The sequence below is a fragment of the Athene cunicularia genome (genome assembly GCF_003259725.1).
Source record: "Athene cunicularia isolate RWA chromosome 7 unlocalized genomic scaffold, athCun1 chr7_part1, whole genome shotgun sequence".
Lineage (NCBI taxonomy): Eukaryota > Metazoa > Chordata > Aves > Strigiformes > Strigidae > Athene > Athene cunicularia.
In genome coordinates, this window is record NW_020799107.1 from 27525394 (window position 1) to 27545564 (window position 20171).

At 39.0% G+C, this 20171-nt stretch overlaps 1 protein-coding gene across 1 annotated transcript in view; it reads right to left on the bottom strand.

Moving 5' to 3' along the window:
- Positions 1–662: 662 nt before the first annotated feature.
- The window catches only part of OSBPL11 (oxysterol binding protein like 11), a 34029-nt gene continuing 14520 nt past the window's right edge, over positions 663–20171 (bottom strand). The window contains exons 6-13 of the mRNA XM_026852908.1: positions 17476–17677; positions 13317–13462; positions 11161–11301; positions 8722–9220; positions 6927–7113; positions 3012–3194; positions 2247–2400; positions 663–909 (exon numbers count right to left, since the gene is read on the bottom strand). Of these exons, the coding sequence (XP_026708709.1) occupies positions 832–909; positions 2247–2400; positions 3012–3194; positions 6927–7113; positions 8722–9220; positions 11161–11301; positions 13317–13462; positions 17476–17677 (1590 nt within the window). The 3' untranslated portion in view covers positions 663–831. The remainder of the gene's footprint in view (positions 910–2246; positions 2401–3011; positions 3195–6926; positions 7114–8721; positions 9221–11160; positions 11302–13316; positions 13463–17475; positions 17678–20171) is intronic.

The window sequence follows — 20171 nt, forward strand, 5'->3', positions numbered from 1 at the left end:
TTGTATGTTTTCTGTTCATTTTGAAAGCCTTAGTCCTCAGGAAGGGAAGGTGGAGGAGGAAAAAAAAAGGCCAAACCTCATTACATCATAACATGAGAAAAATCAAAGTCACTCAAAGAGATTTAATAAAATTAGGAGTTGAAAAGTGTTCAAATTACTTTTCCAATTCAAGTCAATTATTTCAAGTATATTAAAATGTTTCAGAGGAAAAATTTCTCCATGGTTACAATTCTAATTGCTTTTATAAATCCATAAAAAAGGTAGTCTCTACATATATCCCATATTCCTCCGATGCATGCACACATTCTCTCTGAAGAAAAAAGTCATCACGATCCAGTTGTTTCTTAACACTGATTTCAGGCACATCTTCCAAACGCCCTCCAGTTTTCACCAAAAAGTTTAATCACTGGGCATAAAAGCAGCAATTTTTTGTTGCTGTTGTCTACATGGGTATGAGCAGGTTTCAGTTATTAAAGAACTTGACGCAGATTCTGCAAAAAGTTCCCATGTCACTCCAAAATCTAATGGTTCCTTCTTCTCTTAGGCAGCTTTTGCAATCAGATCTATTTAGAAGAATCTTACACAATCCAGATAAATCTTTTCGATCATACAAAAAACAAGTTGGTTGAATGTACCTGGCAAGTTTGTCTCTACAACTGTAATTTTTTTTTAAATCTTTTTTTAATAGCTTTAAAGTGCCCTAGTATATTCATTTCTTTATGCTTATTTAAACTTCCACAAATACATAAAAAGGGGACACTCAGTGCGATTACTGTGTTTTGAGAAACAGAGGAAAAGGAGAGGAAAATCAGAAAACTCATTTTAAAGCATCTAGTTAGTGTCCGTTTGCTGAGTTTGTGCAGCAGAGACTGCTTTCCAGAGGGGTTTATGATAAACCCAGCCATCTCCCTGCAATTTAAAGAGAAAATATGGTTATAATAAAGACACTGCCCCAGGAGAATTCCCTTCACGTAACTGTTAGACTGATAGCTGTGAAAACGGGAGGGACATAGCTTATACCTTTGACCCTCACAGATTAAGACACAGAGATCAATGCTACAGGCTTCCGAGACTACTGCAGAACACGTGTGGACTCTTGTCGAGCCACAGCACTCTCTGGGAATCAACTGCACTTGTAATTAGCCCAGATGGAAAGCCATGCTTTTCAACTCCATTTCAGAAAGCCAAACAAGAAGTCAGCAGAGAGGCAACTATCCAGGACGATCAGCTCTAACACAGCCCAACTACTTACCTAGAAATGAAGCAGCTCAGGATTATGTTTAAACGTTTTCTGAATAGATCTGTATCTCAGGTTAGCAACAGAATTTCACTTCTTCTAAATCTAGATACTAACAGTCCAAATATCTAAGTCTACTAACATAGCTTCAGAGAACAAAAACCTTTATTGCAGCTAACAGAGTCCTGAACTGTAAAATATAAAACTGGAATAAACCCAAGGAAAAACTTTTTAGCCTATGCTTTAAATCCTTGCTAGATCACAGATATGGGAATAAGAAGGGGGAGTTACATTAGTGCACTGTAACAGATCAAGCTTTCACTACAAGGAGAATCTAAACTACTACAGCATAAGTTTTAGTTGAGTCCTCCCCTCTTGCAAGAGGCTCAGCAAAGCTCTCTACACAAGCAGGGTCTCATCATCTGGATCACAAGGAAAGACTATTTCAAGGTTATCATATCAGCAGCCCCCAGTCTTCCTGGGTAGGCTGCAGTTCACCTTGTTAAAAATCTTACTATGTTATTATTACTACCATTACTGAAATACAGGTTAAGCCATTGAACAAATAAGCTCCATCCAAAATAAAACATACAAGAAAAGGTTTTAAGTTGAGAATGGACTCATGTTCCTTCTTGCCAATATCTTGGGTTCATATGTACAAAACAAGAAAAATTAGTAATACTGATTGTTTTCTTTAGGTATTTATTGTTACAGTCTATTTACATGTGTACATGTAAAGTTCTTTTCCATGTGTCATGAGGAAGTGCCTATTAAGAGAAACTGGACTACAAAACAGGCAAACATTTTGTTGCAAGGGAATTGCAAAAATCAAAGTGTCTGGGAAGTGAAGGGTGAAGTCATACCTTTACATGTTTGGGAGTGCTCACCTTACTCTGAAGCTAAACTGTAAGATCTAAGGACAAATATTCTGACAGGACATGGACCCATATGTGCACCTACTTTAACTATAGCTCTGCCTTTGTCAACAGCTAGCTGCTTGGGAACTTACTTCTTTAAGGAAGTATTTAGTACACCAAGGTGTTTCTGTTTCAGCACGAAGCCTCTCTTCATTCCTCTGTCGTTCTTCAAGGGCTCGTTTGTGCTCTGTAGCCTTATCGATGTCTCCATCCCGCAGAGACTCTGTTACATGCTGCCACAGCCTCCTACAAAACCAATTGTTAACTTTACTTCTCAGCCTGCCACCTCAAACTACAGGATTGCCACATGCAGTTCTTTCTGGACAGAAGCACTCCCTCCACTTACACAAGACAAACCAACCCAGGTCAGAGCACAATGGTGCAGTGCATGTGGAAGGGCTCACGGCCAAGTCTCACAGCTACGCTAGCAATTAGGAGTGGATCCTCGTGGCTCCGAGGCTTTGGCTGTGCCAATCTAATGTCTGTTTATATATCCTTTAAAGTTGCTATGGAAGTGTTGTGCAACAAGCAGTTTAAGCAGTTTCCTGTGAGGGTCTCCCTTGTCAGGGGCTGCCCCCTATGTAGCTGATGGTTAAAACCAAAGCAAATAAGGAGGCTCTGTTCTAGCCGGCACTTTATGAACTCATAAAAGAACTCATCCATGAATAGAGGAGACAACCATATGCCTACACTTGTTTTTCACTATGCACTTGTTTCTTGTTTTTTAAAAAATTAACAATTAAGATCACTGCTGCTAAGCACCATCCACAAACATCATTTACATTTGCAGATTCTCCTAAGGCATTCATCAGACTGCTTAGGAAAAAGGGTCAGACAACAGTAAACACATACTCTACCTAGACTCAAATGGTCCTTGTTTCTCAAGGGGCCGGACTCGTTTTCTTGTCACAGACAGCTTTGTCAAGTCCACGTATTTTGTCTCTCCGTTGCTGTAGGTGAACTCAAGCACGCTGTTCCACTCCCCTTGCACTCTGCATACCACTGTGTTTGTCATGTTCTGCTTCACTTCACCTGTGACTCTAGGAAAGCAATTTATTTTTAAAAGGCCATGGCTGAAGATTCCTTGCATAATCACTCAACTTAACTCTGAATGAGTTTGCAAACTTGTCACACGCCTGAAAAGTGTGTGTTACTTGAATTGTATTTGCATGGAGAAGCTCAAAGAGAAAAGTGACTTTCACTCATTGCTCTAGCTCTCTTCACGTTACCCAGGAAACTCCATTTTTGGCTTCAGCTTAAACTTGTTTCAAACCTTTTAAGGGAATTGAAAACGAAGAAGAAACTAACACAGGCTGGTTCACATGTAACAAGCAGTTGATCATTTCCACTTGAAACATCACATCTGATACCTAGTTCAGACTTTAAAAATTAAACTTTCTATCAAGAATGTATCTTACGGTCTCAGACATAGTTGCTCACATAAGCAGCAGACACACAAAGGCAGAAAGCAAGGTAGGAAACTAGGAATCCGAACTGGTTTTCCTTCCTATCCCTGCACAGAAAACTGTCAATAACAAGATATTAAATATCTTTCTGATATGCAATATTGCCTTCAAGGTGCTGGACAAATGCTCAAGTATCACCATAATTACACACATTGATACATATTTTTCTTCTTAACGTCAAGACCTGTCCAAAGACCTCCTGACACTCACATCATCCTGAATGAAGGAGTGGAAGCTTACCAAGCACTGCTAGGCAAGCAAATTATGACCCTTAGACAGAACTGCTCTCTAGAAAGAGGAAACAAGAGGGTCTGCACACTACGCAAACAAGACTTGAGACATTCTCACTTGTAAGGTGCTGCAGCATTCCAAAGGACACTTCTCCAGCTCCAACTAAACTGCAGTTACCTATACACAAGCACACCACAGCACACCACTCTCCAGCTCCCCTTCCCGTATTTCATCAGTGATCACACAAAGCACACATTACATCTCCTTTCACACATTATGTGCAGCTAGTAATATCTAACATGCACACCACTGGTTTGCTCTTACTTCCTTTGAACAACTGCACACAGAAGAGTGGAAAGCAGCTTTTCCATGCCCCTTCCCTGCCCATGCTGGCTGCGTGGTGACACACTCAGAGGAAGAAGGAAGCACAGGACACGCAGATGCTGCTTCCCTTCTTCCACATGCACCAGTCACTTCCAGCTGTGTCTACATCTACCTGTCTCCCACCCCCACCCCACCCCCCAAGCCTAGCATCAAAACAGAGAAATTAATTTCTCAGGCAACAAAATGAGTATCACAGGCCAGACCTTCCAGCACAGAAATACTGGCTGCCAGTCAAATCAGACCTGCATGGAATCCCCAGAGCAAGCAGGAAAAGCTCGCAGCCAGCCCAGAGCAAGAGGCAGCAGCCAGGGTTTCTGCCACATCTTGCATATGTGGGAGGCAGCTGAAGCCACACCGTGGTCCAGCAGCTCAAACCTAATTTAGCTTCATTAGAAAGATCTTCCGAAAAACCCCAGACTGATGAATACATGCTGCTCACACACCGTTTTCTATTACAAAAAATTAAGATCCATTCAAGAACGAAGGCCAGAGTTGGAGCAACATGAGCAATAAAAGCATGCTTACATTAAGCTAAAGCTTTTTTTGGTGGAAGTTAACAAGCACTAACAGTTTCTGAAAACAACTGAAAGAGTACGCAACAAGCAAGCAGCCTTCATTTTGTGCTGCTTTTTCGTCCTGTGAAACGAAACACACTTCACCAAAGCTATTACACATGGTGGAGTCCCTGTCCTCCCAGGAGGTCTCTGAAGAGACTGAATCCCCAGGATGGCAAAGACCAGCACATTTGGACTTTGCAGCTACATCTTCACAACTTTAAGAGCTTGATTTTCCTAAGCAATGTGTGGTTACAACACAACACTGACATCCAGTATTTTAATACCAATCACAAAATTACTGTGTCTGTTCAGTTTAAAGTGAACAAAGTTAGATCACTCACTACTAAAGTGCAGTACCAAGCTGCTACATTAAACTCTCATTGTAACCTATAGTTGCAACCTAAGTTGCATTCCTCTGTGACACAAAACCATTCCCAGAATTGCAGATCAAAATGTCTGCCTGAACTAATATTAGTGATAAAAATCTGCTAGCATTTATTTGTAAGCTTGGCATGAATGATATATGCCTAGCTGTTTGTTATCATTGTCTTCTATCTCATCAAGCTAAGACATACAGGACGGAGGAGCCAATATCCAGCTGAGGACTAACAACAATGGTCACTCTACAAAAAAATCTATAACATTGCCATAGCAACTCACTTGCGCTCTGCGTAACCATGACAACACTGCTGCTTCCCCATCAAGAGATTCTTTTGGCAATGTCCAATCATCACCATGTCAAATTTTCAATAGTTACAGTACCTTGAACAGATCTGTCTTTAAAAAGCCTCTACATCTGTGACTAATTTCAGAGAGATAAATAACAAAACAGTTTCCAAAATTAAATCACTGAAGTAAAATTGCATCCTATCGCTTATTTTTTATGGCACAACAGGAGCTACTGCAAGGTAGAAGATACATTGTAAGTAACAGAAAAAAAAAAACCCAAACGTGTCACTTCAAAATTGTCACAAGTAAAACAGCTACATGTAAGCTTTAGTTCTCCAGATGCCATGGGGACAGAGGAGCTGTGCTTGCAGGTTGAGTTCAAAGCATATATGGGAATTTATGGGGCAAAGAGTTTCAAGGTGTTTTCCTTTAAGCAACAAATATGGCCTTATCCTACTGTTTCAGGAAAAGTGATTTAGAGAAGAGTGCTGATTTTTTGCAAGCTGAGAGAGCAACCCATGTTTAAGAAATCCTGACATTCTAGGTTGTTAGATATTTCATTATTATCTCTAACACATTTAATCTAAGAAAGATTTAAACAAGCACTGTCCAGTAAATGGCTGAGTGCAAAATGCTCTGGAATTAGATATTTTTTGTGTAGCTGCTACTTAATTCTCCTCTTTCCTCAATTAATTGTCTCTATTAGCACAAGGTTTATCTGCAGCAGCCTTACTATAAAGTGTTTAAGAACATCAGTGTTAATGAGTTTCAAAAGCTTTTACACCAAGTATGCAGACACTTCCAAGAATCAGCTAAAAGTAACCCCAAGCAAACTATTCCTGGATCTTCTAACTTTTACCTGTTAGTTTTTAAACATGCATACATGTGAAGAATGACCACCATGAGAAATACCATTTTTGTCTTTAAAAGGCTATTTTTACCTAGACATTTTCTAGAAGTTGCCTAAACTTGATAGTCATATGTTTCTTATACAGAAATCCTAAGACCAGTAAGTATCAGAAGACTATTTACTAATGATCCCTGCAGTGCAAACAACATGCAACCTTTTAAGACAGCAACATCAACCTCATTTGAAACAAAAAGCAAATCGAAAAATAGGAAACACTAACCCACTTTTAACAAACTAAGACAATCTGTGGCAGCCAGGAATAAGAGCCAGGAGCTTTGTTTTCCCAGTGGTTTGAATAGAGTCAGACATGGAATTTCCTTACTGTCTTTAAATGTAACCTGATTTTTCCTTGAGGGTCACACGAGATGCAGTTGTTTAGCTATGATATTGTTTAAGAGCACAGTAATACCTCAAGTGTTTATAAACAGGAAAAACTACATTTTCTCAGACTATCAAATAAGTATTATTCAGCACACAGAATGGGGGAGTTATGCAGCTACTGCAGTTCTAGAGCACAGATTATGTGCTAAAACAGGAAAAAAAAGGTGTTCTCACCGATGCAACTTGCCACCATAGAAGGGCTTGGTGTGAAAGTTAATACTTGCAGAATACCCAGTCTTCACACAGTTAATGTTGACTTTTCCTCCTAGTTCTACCCAAGGAACAGTTAGAATTGACCGAGCATATGCACAGGGCAGAGAGAACGTGTATTCTTCCCCATGTTCCAAGAGACTTAAGAGACCTGTGTGAAGAAGTACAAGAATCACTAAATCAGCACCATTTTAGAAAAGACCAAACGAGTAATTTAAACAGAGCCAATACTACATCTAACTACTTTGCCTCATAGCCACTCACACCAAAAAGAATAAAAAAACCCCACACATACAAAAGTGACATTACAGATTCTAGATACATTCTTCTGAAAGTACTAACCTAAATAACATGAATTTATGTTTCTTTGAGGAAAAGACAATTTATCCTAATAATACTGCTCCATAAAGTACAATATTGTGCTGTGCAACATACTTTTCCATAGTATGTAAATGGGCTGGTCACTCTCTTATTGATGGTTCTGGAGCACAGCAACACAAGACTTATGCTGACATAAGGAAATAACGAATGAATATGCTGAACCACAGACCCTGAGGAAGGTCAATATTCCTGTTTTCCCTCCCTATGTTACATCTTACCCTATCTGAAGACAGGTAGCAGAGATAATTCTCCTTACCACAGCCCTCTGCCAAGATAAACCCAACTCTTTCCTGACAGTTTTTGCAATAAGTGTCAAGAATAGCATTTAAAAAGTAACATTTTTCTGTGGGTTTTAAGATGTTTGGGTTTGTTTGATTCCTATTTAAATAAAAACAAACACCACCACAAGATCTACCTCTTACCGTTACAAGAACATAGCATGACAACCAACTGCTGTCTGCATCACCCCATGCCTCTGTAGCACATGATCACTGTGCATCTGACATAAGTATGAAAAACATGACAAATTCTGAAAAGTTATTACATGATTTGAGAAATGACCTAGAGGAGGTATTACCTTCAGAAATTACCTGGTACGGCCAAAGCACTGAGATGTGCCTTCCACATACCCTGCCATGCTCATCCCCTTGTCCAGCACGTAGTTGTACATACATGCAAGTGCCTGGAACCCCCAGTTACTGGGCAATACAAACTGGGGACACAGAATGGGAGATGCTGTCTCATCTCCTGCAGTAAATACTAGTACTAAAGGGAAATAACAGTTTAAGGGCAGTTACCCTTCTCTGTCACTAAAGGATCCAATTTCTCTAGTTAAAATTAAAACTTGCTTAGTAAGATACATGAAGTGCAATACACGCAAATGCAACAACACTTCTATTTGATAAGTGTCTGATACAAATTAGCTTGTCCAATGCTTTGGAAAGATTCGTAAATACCAGTTTACATCACAGTAACTGCCCTTAGGTTTAAAAGTCAAAACTTTAATTCCAAGTATAATCCTGATTTTTGGCAAAGCATAAACCTGTCTAATTTTTTCCCCCCCATATGAAAAGTTGCTGTTCATAATGAGAACTTGTAGTATCTTCTGTACTTTGTAAATGTAGAAATAAAGAAATCACTGAATGATTGTACATTAAGGCTTGAAGATCAGAGATTAGAGGAAAACCAGAAGTACATAAAAAAAAAGAATCTGAAAACCCACTGACATCTGCAAGCAGGTATTTTAAAAGTCTTTGAAACAAAACTACTAAGCAGTATTCATCTGTATTTCTGCCATAGGAATATAACATCAGATTTCCTATCAAACCAATATTTTAACAACCTTCTAAGACGAATACAGGACAGAAGTTACACTTACCCTCACCAATCATTGTAACTCCTATTGACATTCCTAAGAATTTACTTTTTGTCCAGACGTGGGCATTGACACACATCTTTCTCTCTAGGCATTCAGCATAAAACCCTGAGACAGGAGGATGGTGGGACACTTGCTCAGCTACAAATTTTACTGTATAGTAGTCCGGGTCTGTTTGGCCTTCTGTATCTTTAGACAAAGTTACTTGCTCTGAAGGGGGCTGAACAGAGAAGTTACTGCCAGCATCAGCAGCTACATCACTCTTTGGCATCCTCCAGGAGCAGTGAAACGTTTCCCCAATGATCGGATTGTATGGTTTCTTTGCAATAGCTCCTTTGCGACCTTCATGAAATGAAGTGAGATAATACTCAACAAAGCGGATCATCCTCTCCTCGGGGGTAGTGCCGTTTGTGATTGCAATGAAGAGGTCTGGATGGGACATGAAGTCTGCATACATCTCCAACAACGATCGCTTCTCTAAAATAAAAGTGGGAAGAACCACCTGAAATAAAAGAAAACCCCAAAACTTTAGTAAGTAAAACAATGAGATGGGCATTTTTATAGGGGAAGTTCTCAGGTGGAGGATTCTGTATTGTTCTGGACACCACATTCAGACTGAACTTTCTGCCCCTCTTCTAAGATGTGAGCAAAATACAGTGATCAGAGGCCTCAGAAAAGCAATTTATAAGGAGAAAAAAAGCCAAATAAGTACTATCAGGGCTAAAGAGGTTGAAAGGGACTAAGCATCCCTCAAAAAACATGAAAGAGCTGCAAAGAGACAATGTATCTCACATGTCTGTGTAGGAAAAAACAAGCAGGAAGGAGCTCAAACTACAGCAAGGAAGGTTCAGAGCAGAGATTAGGAAAGGTTTTGTCTACTGGAGAGAAAAGCAGGAAAATTATGCTAGTGCTCTTGAGAGCCTGCAGAGTCTCTCTGACCACAGCAACTCAGACAAGCAGCCACGAGAAATAACATAGCATAGGTTGATCCTGTACCTCTGAGCAGAGAACCTTATACCTTCCCAGTTACAAACAACACTATAAAAACTGGCAGTTCTGTCCTTTGCTGGGCCAAGAGCAATGCTGTAGAGTAAGAGGCTGTGGGTATCATCAGTCTTCTCCTTCCCTGTAGCGGCAACTAACCCTCACATAACTGTTGTTAAGAGCAACACAGGGTGTCTCAAACATCCATTTAAATCAGCTGCATTCAAAGAGGTAGAGCACAGACCTAAGGCTCTTAATAAACTGAATATACTTGCCATGTTGTTGCAACACCAACCTGGAATGTTAAAGTTGCTTTTCATTTCAGTACCCACATATTTAAGCTAAATGTGATTCCAACAACTTTGTCACCTGTTTTGAAGTCATGTTTGTCGCATTTCAATGCTTTGCCTGCTCTGAACTAAAGACAATTCTACACACGCAGCCAAAAGTCACCACTGGTAGACAGACTTGACAATTTGCTGCAATTAAGAGAAAAAGATAGACCAAATCCAATCTGAATGAAATAATGACTTAATGAATTCTTGATTAAGCAGCAGGGTTTTAAGTCTGACTCACAGGCAGCAGGGCCCATTCATACCACTATTTTTCTAAACTGTGAGATGTAACCTCCACAACACAAGTGTTTCTAGTGGCCAAGTAGCTAGTGCTCAAAAAACATAGCTTAAAAAAAATTATGATCCATAACTCCAAGAGAGTGCTTTCCTCATTCTATTCCACTATAAAGTCTATTTTTTTCATTTAGAAGTGTCTAGTGCTTATGGTAACAAGTCTTTACTAGAGTGAATTGAACATAAATTGGTAGCAGTCAGATTTTCCCAGATTTGCTGCCCAAGGTGTCTATTAGCAACTGAGCGTTAATTTTTCAAAGCTGCTTGCTTTTGAGATCTGCACTGAAGTGCCAAACCCACTTCTTTCCAGTATAACTTTGCTCCTGCTTGCTATAGCTGTGGGCAAACACAGAAATAAGAATAGGACGGAGAGGCATAAACAGACATCTGATAATGGGGAAACAAAAGAAAACTTTCCAGAAGCAGCATGAATACAGGTATAGGGTTATGCAAGTTGAATGTAAAGCATTATCAAGTGAAAAAAAGATCACAGAAGGAAAGCAAAAAGACAAAAATATGAGAAAGCTGTCAAAACCAGCATGGAAATAGTAAAATGCAAACACAGGAAAGAAAACAGCCCATTACAGGAAAGCCAACAAAAACAAAGTAGAAAACACAAAGAGAATGTAATAGAAAAGATAAGGTCAGTTGCACTGAAGAAAATCCAGTCCCTCAGCATGTTTCACTGAAAACCTTCTATGTCCTGGGACATCGGATCGTGCTACAGGCCACAATTTCATATTAAACACAATACTGTTCAACACAGGAGTGGAGTTCAAAACAACACTACACTTTTACTGAAGCCAGTCTTCACACTTCAGTTACTTACTCTTGTTAAGTCCATGCCAAGCTTCAGCTGAGACAAGAGATGCAAGATAACACTGCGCTGTTCTTCTACCGCTCCTAGATCATCTTCTTTATCATCACAGATATCCTCCAGCTCCTCATCTGGATTTATTTCTTCAGGTTCCTGGGACAAGAGCCATAAACATCAGCTCAAAGATGTGACTGGCCAGACAATCTTCAATATGGATTTCATATTGTATTTAACTGTCCGTGTATGAAAGACTATGTAAATAAACCCCTGCAGAGAGCTGTGTGATGGAATCCCCCCACGATAAACAACAATTGAAGAATGTAAAGGGACATTAAGATGTCAGCTCAGATTTCCTCTAGCAGACTCAGGAAAAGATTTCTTACCACCTCTCACATGGGTCACAGGAAAAGAAAAAAAAAAAAAGCTTAAAAGTAAATACAACCTGTTTTCCTGTAAGTTTTGTGAGCTAACAGAATTGCAAGCATGTAACATGTACATAAAAACAGCGAAGGAAAAGCTAGCAGAAATTCCAACCACCTCAGTAACTCCTCTCCACCTCCACACTACTTCAGGCTTTCCAGAGTTGCCATTATTACTCCACAGGCTGTAGCAAACGGTAGTTCCTAGATACTTGGTTACTGTCATGCCCAATGACAGGCAATCAACGTATCTGCAGGCTACTCTTCACAAGCATTATCAATGTTGCTGTTAGTGCCAATACGTAACAGTAAAGGAAAAAGGAAGAGTAGCTTGGAGTGGTTTTTATAAAAACGACAACAAAAAACCCCCACACATACACCACACACGCTGCTTGCCTGTTAATATAACTAAAGCACCCAGAAACACTAGCAGAAATATTAGTACCACTTTAACAGCCTTTACCCTGTAAGCAGAAAGCTGATGCTTCAGGCAGAAGGGATGGTGGTATTCCTAGGGATCTGAGCAGCATCCTCCTGGGGCAAACAGCTGGAGGGAGGCAGATGCCAAGGGGAGAGGCACTGAATGCCACAGGAGGGCAGCAACAATCATCTGCCTAAGCAAAGCTCTTTATCCTGGGCTCAAGGCAAATTTATGAACACTCAACCACCAAAAGCAGGGAGCCAAGCGCTGACACAGAGCTCAAACCCTGATGAAAACTGCAGTATCACACAGGTGACTCCTCTCCAATGCTGTGTTGTTCTGCTATTATAAATAAGGGAGCTGAAAATATCCGAGAGGAGTGATGAGACTAGTCATATCCCAAATACAGACAATGATATACATTAAGCACTTGAACCATACTTGCTTAATTATTAGAAGGAAGCAATTAAATGATTTATTTGAAAGCTCCTGGTTTCATTTTTTTTTCAACTTAGTAGCAACTACTCTGATCCACTTAAAAAAAAAAAAATCTATAAACTATAGCAAGTGAAAAAAATATTTTTGTTTCGATTTTGCTGTAAGATAGCACAGTGCTGTTGCAGAAACGTACAACAGCACATTATCTCTTCACAATGATAGTCTCAGCCAAACAACTGTGCAAAACCAGCTAGTATAAAAAGAATATAATTATGATTTTCTAGCTTAGTTAGGAAAACATGTTATCATAAACCCTGATAGTATTTTAATTTAGTATTTTGCACTTCAAAACAATTTTGACAGTTATAATGATGCAGACTGCAGCTGTATTTCAAATACATTAAGCCATCCTGGAGTCAAGTGATGAGAGTTGCTCAGATTAAGAAAAACAGATGGAGCAAGAGCTAGAAAAGAAAGACAGGGAGATTTAATAACTGGACACTGGCAATTTCATCCTTCATCTGCTTAGGCAGTCCTTCTCAGGCCTATTTTGAGAGTGTCGTGAATTCCAGTTAGGTTTTTTGCACTTCAGTATCCACTTGTTTTAGATCAAAATGCAAGGGAATACTGCCTATTTCAACTCCTTGCATTACCATCCAAATTGGCTCCCTCCATTTGACAGCTAGTTACAGAAAGCAGCAAGAATTTCTTGAAAAAGCAAGGTAGAAAGTTTCATTTACTACAACCGTACTCACTCCTTCTCCAACACAGTTAATCAAAAAGTGTGAGAACAACTGGCATTAAATCATTTTCACATAACATGATTGAAATATTTACAGATATTCCTCAAAATAATTCCCCACAGAAACGGGATGTTCACATTACCTTACCCTTGTTAGCTGGCAGGGCTCTGCAATGGACTGCTCTTCTCTGACAGATGCTGGCTTGTTTATCTCTGCTGGGAAATTCTGAGCTGCTCCATTTTTGAAGTGGTTTGCCAGAGATATCTTCGGTTCCAGCCAATTGATCGTCGTTCCTGAAGCAAAAGAAAGTTTGCGCTGAAACTTGCTCATCCTCTGGAAGGTCGGTAAATAGCAGTTCTCACAAAAGAGCTATTTTTTTTTAAGGAATTAGCTGAAAGCAGCCAATTCCTCCTGCAGCCAATCCCTTCAGCAGCCACTAAACAAAGGTGGTGCAATGAGACACCACCTTCAGTGATCATTAGCACAAACACTGCGATTGGTGAGCTGTAATACATGCAACTTGGACTGGAGAAACTAGTTGGTGTCATGAAAGGTGTAATCAGACACTACAGGAAGAACCCAGTATCATGGGAATGTTAAGTAACCCTCAATTTTCTTTAACTGGTACCAAAAAAAAAAGCAGCCCACCATTTATCAGCTCCTCAAACCCAGCTCAGTTCTAGACAAAAAGAGCTAAAGCAAAAAAAGTTTTGTTGCCAGTGTTTCCTCTGGAGAGGGTACTTGTCTTTTCTTGCTGCAAAGAAGGCAAGCACACACTGTTGAATAAATAATAGTTGCTAAAAAAAAAAAAAAAGCTGCAGGGCTTGGAAAGCTATTACCCACTTGATGATTCCAGCATCTCTAGTTACCCCCAGCTAATTTATCAGAACAGATCAGTTTCCTCATTAATAATAGAAATGTTCCATTATTTTTCAAAGGCTAATAAATGTACAGGTGACTCCAATCAATATTTACTGAAGAATACACAAACTAACAAACCACCATGGCTGGCTTGCGGACACAGAAATTATTAGGAAACCTGAATTTCTACCACCACACAGCAGTTTCCAGAGCTTAGGAACCTACACTTGAGGTGTCTGTTGTCTCTTCCTATACGATACACAATCCTTTATTTTCAGACCTCTATTACCTGGAACTAGGTCACATCCTCAACCACAACAAGCAGCGTAAGCTTAATTCAGATAAACAGCAGCATTTCCACCAGGAAAATACTGAGGCAGGAAAAAAGTCCAGCTTTACTAAGGGGACAAGACAACTTTCTCTGCAGCAACATAAATTCACTTTCAGCAAGTCTATTACTCATTAATCCATTACATATCAAGAAACAAGAATCCCTCAGCAGTTTAAGCTATTTAAACAAAGGTTTCAAAGAAGTCAAAAAGATGTTCAGAATGTCACTGTCACACTTTTTTTGTAAAGGTTTTACTCATCTTTAAAACCTCTTCACAACACCTACTTTTGAGCTGTAACTTTCAACACAATAATTTTTAATTACATGTTCCAGGTTGCATTTAATCCACACACACTTCCTCTATATTAGCTCGAGTTTAACAAGTAGCCTCCCTTTTATACTCCCTATCAGCTACTTCTAAAATGATGCGACTTATTAAGTTACACTTAATTTTTGCTGTTAAATTCTAGGAGGGTTTAAGTGCTTTGAGCTACCAGTTGTGTTTTAATCTTTAAGTAGATGGGTTACCAGCTTAATACTTCTCCTCCACTGGAAGATCACATTCAAATCTGCTCTGGACTATTCTGGGTAGGCACAAGTTATTCTCTTGTGATTTCTTCTTCCTCTGAAAATATTCACCCCTTTTTTTTTTTTAAAACAGTTGAGTTGTCTGCACTTCCTCTGCTACAACACAGAGGTCTCAGTTTATAGTCTTCACTTTCAACATTTTGCTTCAAGAGTTGCAAATTGTTGTTGCAATTCACCTTTATAATAACGTAGTGGGGTTTGGTTTGTTTTGTTTTTTACAATCCAGTGCATTTTGCCACTTTTGACTTGAATTTAGGAAAACTTAACAGCTGCAACTTTACTGTTCATCTTTAAGTTTGTGATTTATGGTACACCTTGAGGTACCATACATGCTACAGCTGGGGCAGTATTTTCACTTTTCTGTTGTGGGTTTTTTTTGTCTTCTAACAATTTAGAGCAAACTGGCACTCTTACAAAATTTCTAATCCTGACAAGCACTTTCGCAACACATTCTTAGCAGTCAAGTACCACTTTAACAGACCCAAGAATACTTTTTTCCCACTTCATGTTTAAATTTATGTTCTGTTAGACAAGTCTCCTCTTCATCATCACTTCTTGCTGCACCTCACTCATATCTAGCTGAAGCATGCTGACCTGTGTTTATGATCCTAGGAAGATTAAATAGTGCTTGAATATATTTTGTTAGATAGAAGAGTCTGTATGTCAGATTTTTTTCTACATCATTTTATGTTTTCATACACTTAAATAAAGAAATGCCTCCTGCAGGCATTTGAACTAAGCCACAACCCTTTTTCCTTTCTATATGGACTTCTGAAGCCTACCAAAAAGACTCCACCAGTTGAACCAGAAGGAAAAGTACCCCTCCTGAGTCAGGAGGGGAAGCCTAAGCTAAATGGATTTAAAACCAAAAAAGACAGAAAGAAAAAAAAAGAAAAACACACACAAAGAAAAAAAGCTCTTTACAAAACTTGAAAGGAACAAACGCATTACAGTGTTTCTAGAAAGGTCACACCAGTGGGAGAGTGGAAGGCTGCAGAAAGGCACATGTATTCTCTTAATGATCTGGTTTTAACTCTGGGCCTAGTAAGGTATCATCCAATCTGCTGCTCCTCCCCCCTCCATCCAGCTCTCTCAGATATCACCAGAAATCTTCAAGATTTGGACATCTTCAAGCAATGTTTTTGAATCTGCCATTAACAGGCAGATACCAACTGAATAGCTGTCAGATGAGTTGAGCTTTTCCCTGCATAGTTTAAAAAAAATTAAAAACCAACAAAAACATTCATCAGAGAACCCTTATCTTCTTCATAATTTACTACAGTGGTGCTCATTGAACCCTTTTATTTCACCAGATACAGTAATGAGTCAAAAAACCCCACCTTAGTAGCACACATGCAAAAATGTCAAAATAAAAAGACTTCTGATATGCATCTCCCACAGTTATACATCAATAGGTAAAAAAACCTCAGACAATAGGAAGAGTCCTTTCACTGTGAGTAACTCTGGGGTTCAGACAAAGATTTGGAGAGGTGCCATCCAGTTTTTCATTTTTTAAATTAAATTTTTAACTTTTTTGCTATATTTCAGTTCATTCACCTTATTCACATATCCTCTTTTAACGCCTGTGGGGATTTAAGAATCACAAACTACTTTTATATAGTTTTAATACTTTCATACAACATACTTTTTCATCTTAGAAGCTAAACTAATTACAGCTCTGAAATAATATGCACTGGCAAAGCAAGTACCACAAATATGATAGGAATATGGAAATGATGAGATAAGAGACAATTTATTAGTGTACTTTGTTACATACTTACCATAGCTACCATATCTGTTGTGGTTTTGCTCACAAAAAGCCACGTAAAAAAAAAAAAATCACAGTAAGATGCCAAAGAATTTAAACAGGAAAGAACACATTCAGTTCAACACACAAATTAGGTGGAATGATTCTGGTAAGCACCTACTTGCATTAAAGCATGGATTGTGCAAACAAAGCAACATATTTGTCTGCTGTCTGTGAATGCATGTTATTCCACACCCATTAGCACTAGGGCTTGGGGAGTTTTTGGTTTGTTTGTTGGGAGGGTTGGTTGCTAAAGAGATATGTTTGGTTTTTGTTTTGGTGGGATTTTTGGGGGTTTTTTTGTTGGTTGTTGTTTTTTTTTGGTGGTTTTTTTTTTTTTTTTTTAACACCTTCAACCAATTTGCATTTGCTTACAAGTCTGTTCTGGCCTCAGAATATTACATACTAAAGGCAGCCTTCTTGCTGTTGTGCCTTATGTAATTTATTCTGTTGTGAGATGCTCCACAACAATTAGATGTTACATTTATGCATCTGCTGCTATAGGGTTCTTGATAGAATAAATTAAAAAAATATATAATATGCATGGAATTCTACCCAACACCAGCAAGTCAGACTCTGGAAAAATTCACGAGAAACCAGGCAGCCAGCAGTTTTGTCTGCCCTTGTGAAACTGGATTTAGTGGAACAAGTATTTTTGCAAGAAGGAAAGGATTCATATTTGTTATAGAGTTCTGCTCTTTGTGAGCATCTATACCCACCTGCTGGTAAGGATCCCTTTTGTTGAGAAGCGTGTTGTAACTGGAGAATATGGAAACAGTCATTTAAGCAGTTCATGGTTGCCATGGAAGTTGCTTTGAGCATTAATAGGTCTTGATCCAAGGATGTAAGGTGACCGGAGACAGGAAGGCATTCTATGCTCCTGATCAAGTCTCTCTGCTGGCCCTCAGCCTGAGACATCATCTGTCAAACAAAACAGTCATTTATCAGGCGATGGAACTGTGTCATGTCATATGTGCGTATATGCACATAGAGGATCCCAAATGATTTTATCATGGTAATAAAACTACAAGGTAATAGATGTATGTGAAGTTAATAGTACTCTTTTTTTCTTGATGCAGCTACTAAAGAGTCATTAAATGCATGATGAAATTCCCACAGCAATACATGGCTCCTTATTAACAAGGAAAAGAATATCAAAGTGACTTCAAAAAAAGCAAAGCGGAATTTGAACACGATACTTGCTGCAGTAAATATCAAACACTTTCATGCCTGGTTGATAGGGACAGGGTGGGGAAAAACCCCACACACACTCTGTGAGGAGTGATTAAGCTCTGTGCTCTGCACAGCCTGAAAGAGGATCTATGAGGTACTACTATCAGTGGGTTCAAGATCTTTTCACTCCTACAAGAATAAATCCAGCACTTTAAAGGAAAAAACCTGTATCACTCAGTTTGGTCAAACCATATTGGATTTTCATTTACTGTCTGCACTGCTACCATGCTTAGGATCACTATCTCACTGTTTACTTTGCAGAGAGGAAGAAATAACAGCAGGATTTTCACCTTCATTATGTGTTCAAATTAGAAAGCTCCTGTTGTCGTTGTCCCCCTTGCTCTCCCCCAAACTCCTTTCCTCCTTCACACACCTGACATCACAGAACCTGCAAGCCCATTTGCCTGCCAGAAGTATATCAGCTAAGCACACCAGCCATCAAGCAGCACACTGTGGTCTTCCAAAAACCTATATACTTTCCTCTTTGTACTCAAAGAAGCAAAACATTGCCTGATTTTGAATCACAGGGTTGAAAGCAAACTTCTTTACGTGCTAGTCCCTTTTCTGGGGAGGTACAAGCAGCATTAATGTAACTGGAAAGCACTACTCTGCAATCATTACGTGTTCTGGCAGTTAAGTTAAATGTAAAAACAGATTGATTTAGCAGAGCAGGAGAATTTCTTTAAAGACTCTGAGATGCACTCATGCATTTAACTGCTATGGCACTACTTACGTTTTTTAATTCACCAATCATAACACTATCTTACTGATTTTACTTTTTCAGCACCTTTGTCTGCAGTCCCTTCAAGGAGCTGCTTCTAAGGTTTTATGCAATAAATACTTAAGTAATAAATACTTAAACAATACGTATTCATCCAAGTTCACAGTATGTGGTATGTGGAACATTTTAGGGCTTGGCTACATAGCATGCTATGGTGTGAACTTACAGAGCACTGGCTTTTTGGAAGTGGAGTTAACTGTGCACAGTCAGCCTTAGCATGTCCCAAGAGCAACAGGGCAGAAAGCTAGTAAAACACTTATATAGCCCTGCCTATGCAAACACACCAGCTGCTATCAGAACACGTGTCTTATTTTCTTCCAGTCATGAATGTGATATAAATCTTTGTGTGTAAGTTTTCTTCCAATACTTTGAAAAACTCTGCTGGATTTAAAAAAAAACAACCCACCACAGATAATTAGTTGACAAATCACCACAGTCCTTCTGGTGATCTTCACTCTTAATAATTTACTATGAGGTAGCACCCAGGCACCTCATTCCAGGATCCAGGTAGACAATAGGACAAGCCATGCTATACTCAGCATTGAAGTTTAAAGAGGCACATCTCCCCTTTCAAAGAACACACTTTGAACAGTCCTAAGTTTTTCCTGTTTATATACTCAGACTTGTCAAAAAAAAAAAAAAATTTAAAAATAGTGCCAGGGGACAAAAGCACTGTCATTAAAAACCCAAAATCTATCATAAGCACACAGGCTATAGTTCTCACTTTGCAAACACACACACCTGCATTTAGTGCGAGTCAGCATAAAGATCCTCTTAGATCTGTCCTGCAAGGTATCCAAGTCAGCAGTATGACATGTATTTGGCCAAGAAAAAGGGGAATTAGAAGGGAAATAGACTAAGACTCAGATATACTGTAATTCACAGAAAAATAAAAAAAAGTTACTACTCAGAGCGAAGCTGTTCTTCCCACAGCTTCTCAAACTGTATTAGTAACTATTTCAGCTGTATCATGCTAAAGTGTAAAGGTCAGGTGAATGGCTGTTAAGTATTTGAACTGTATCTAAAAAAAAAAAAAAAAAGTAGGCATTGTGTCTAATAAGGCTTTCAGCTTCAGAAAGGTAAGCAAACTTTGACATTCAGAAGAGTTAACATTACCGAGGATTCTTCATCTGTACAAGTCAAAAAATTTTAAGTTAATAATCATGCTGTGTCACCAAATTCAGTAGCAATCGAAAGCGAACATAAACAGCTTTCTGTGTTCTTTGCAATGCTAAGAAAAATTATTCTACTTTAATTCCTCCCCAGTGAGAATCCCAATTACAGGATGCAAGCCACTACTCCAGCTCACATCCTCTCTTCTTTCCTCCCTCCAATTTTGAATGCCATATTGCCATTTGGAAAGTTAAAAAGGCATTTCTGAAACATTACCTCACTTAAAGG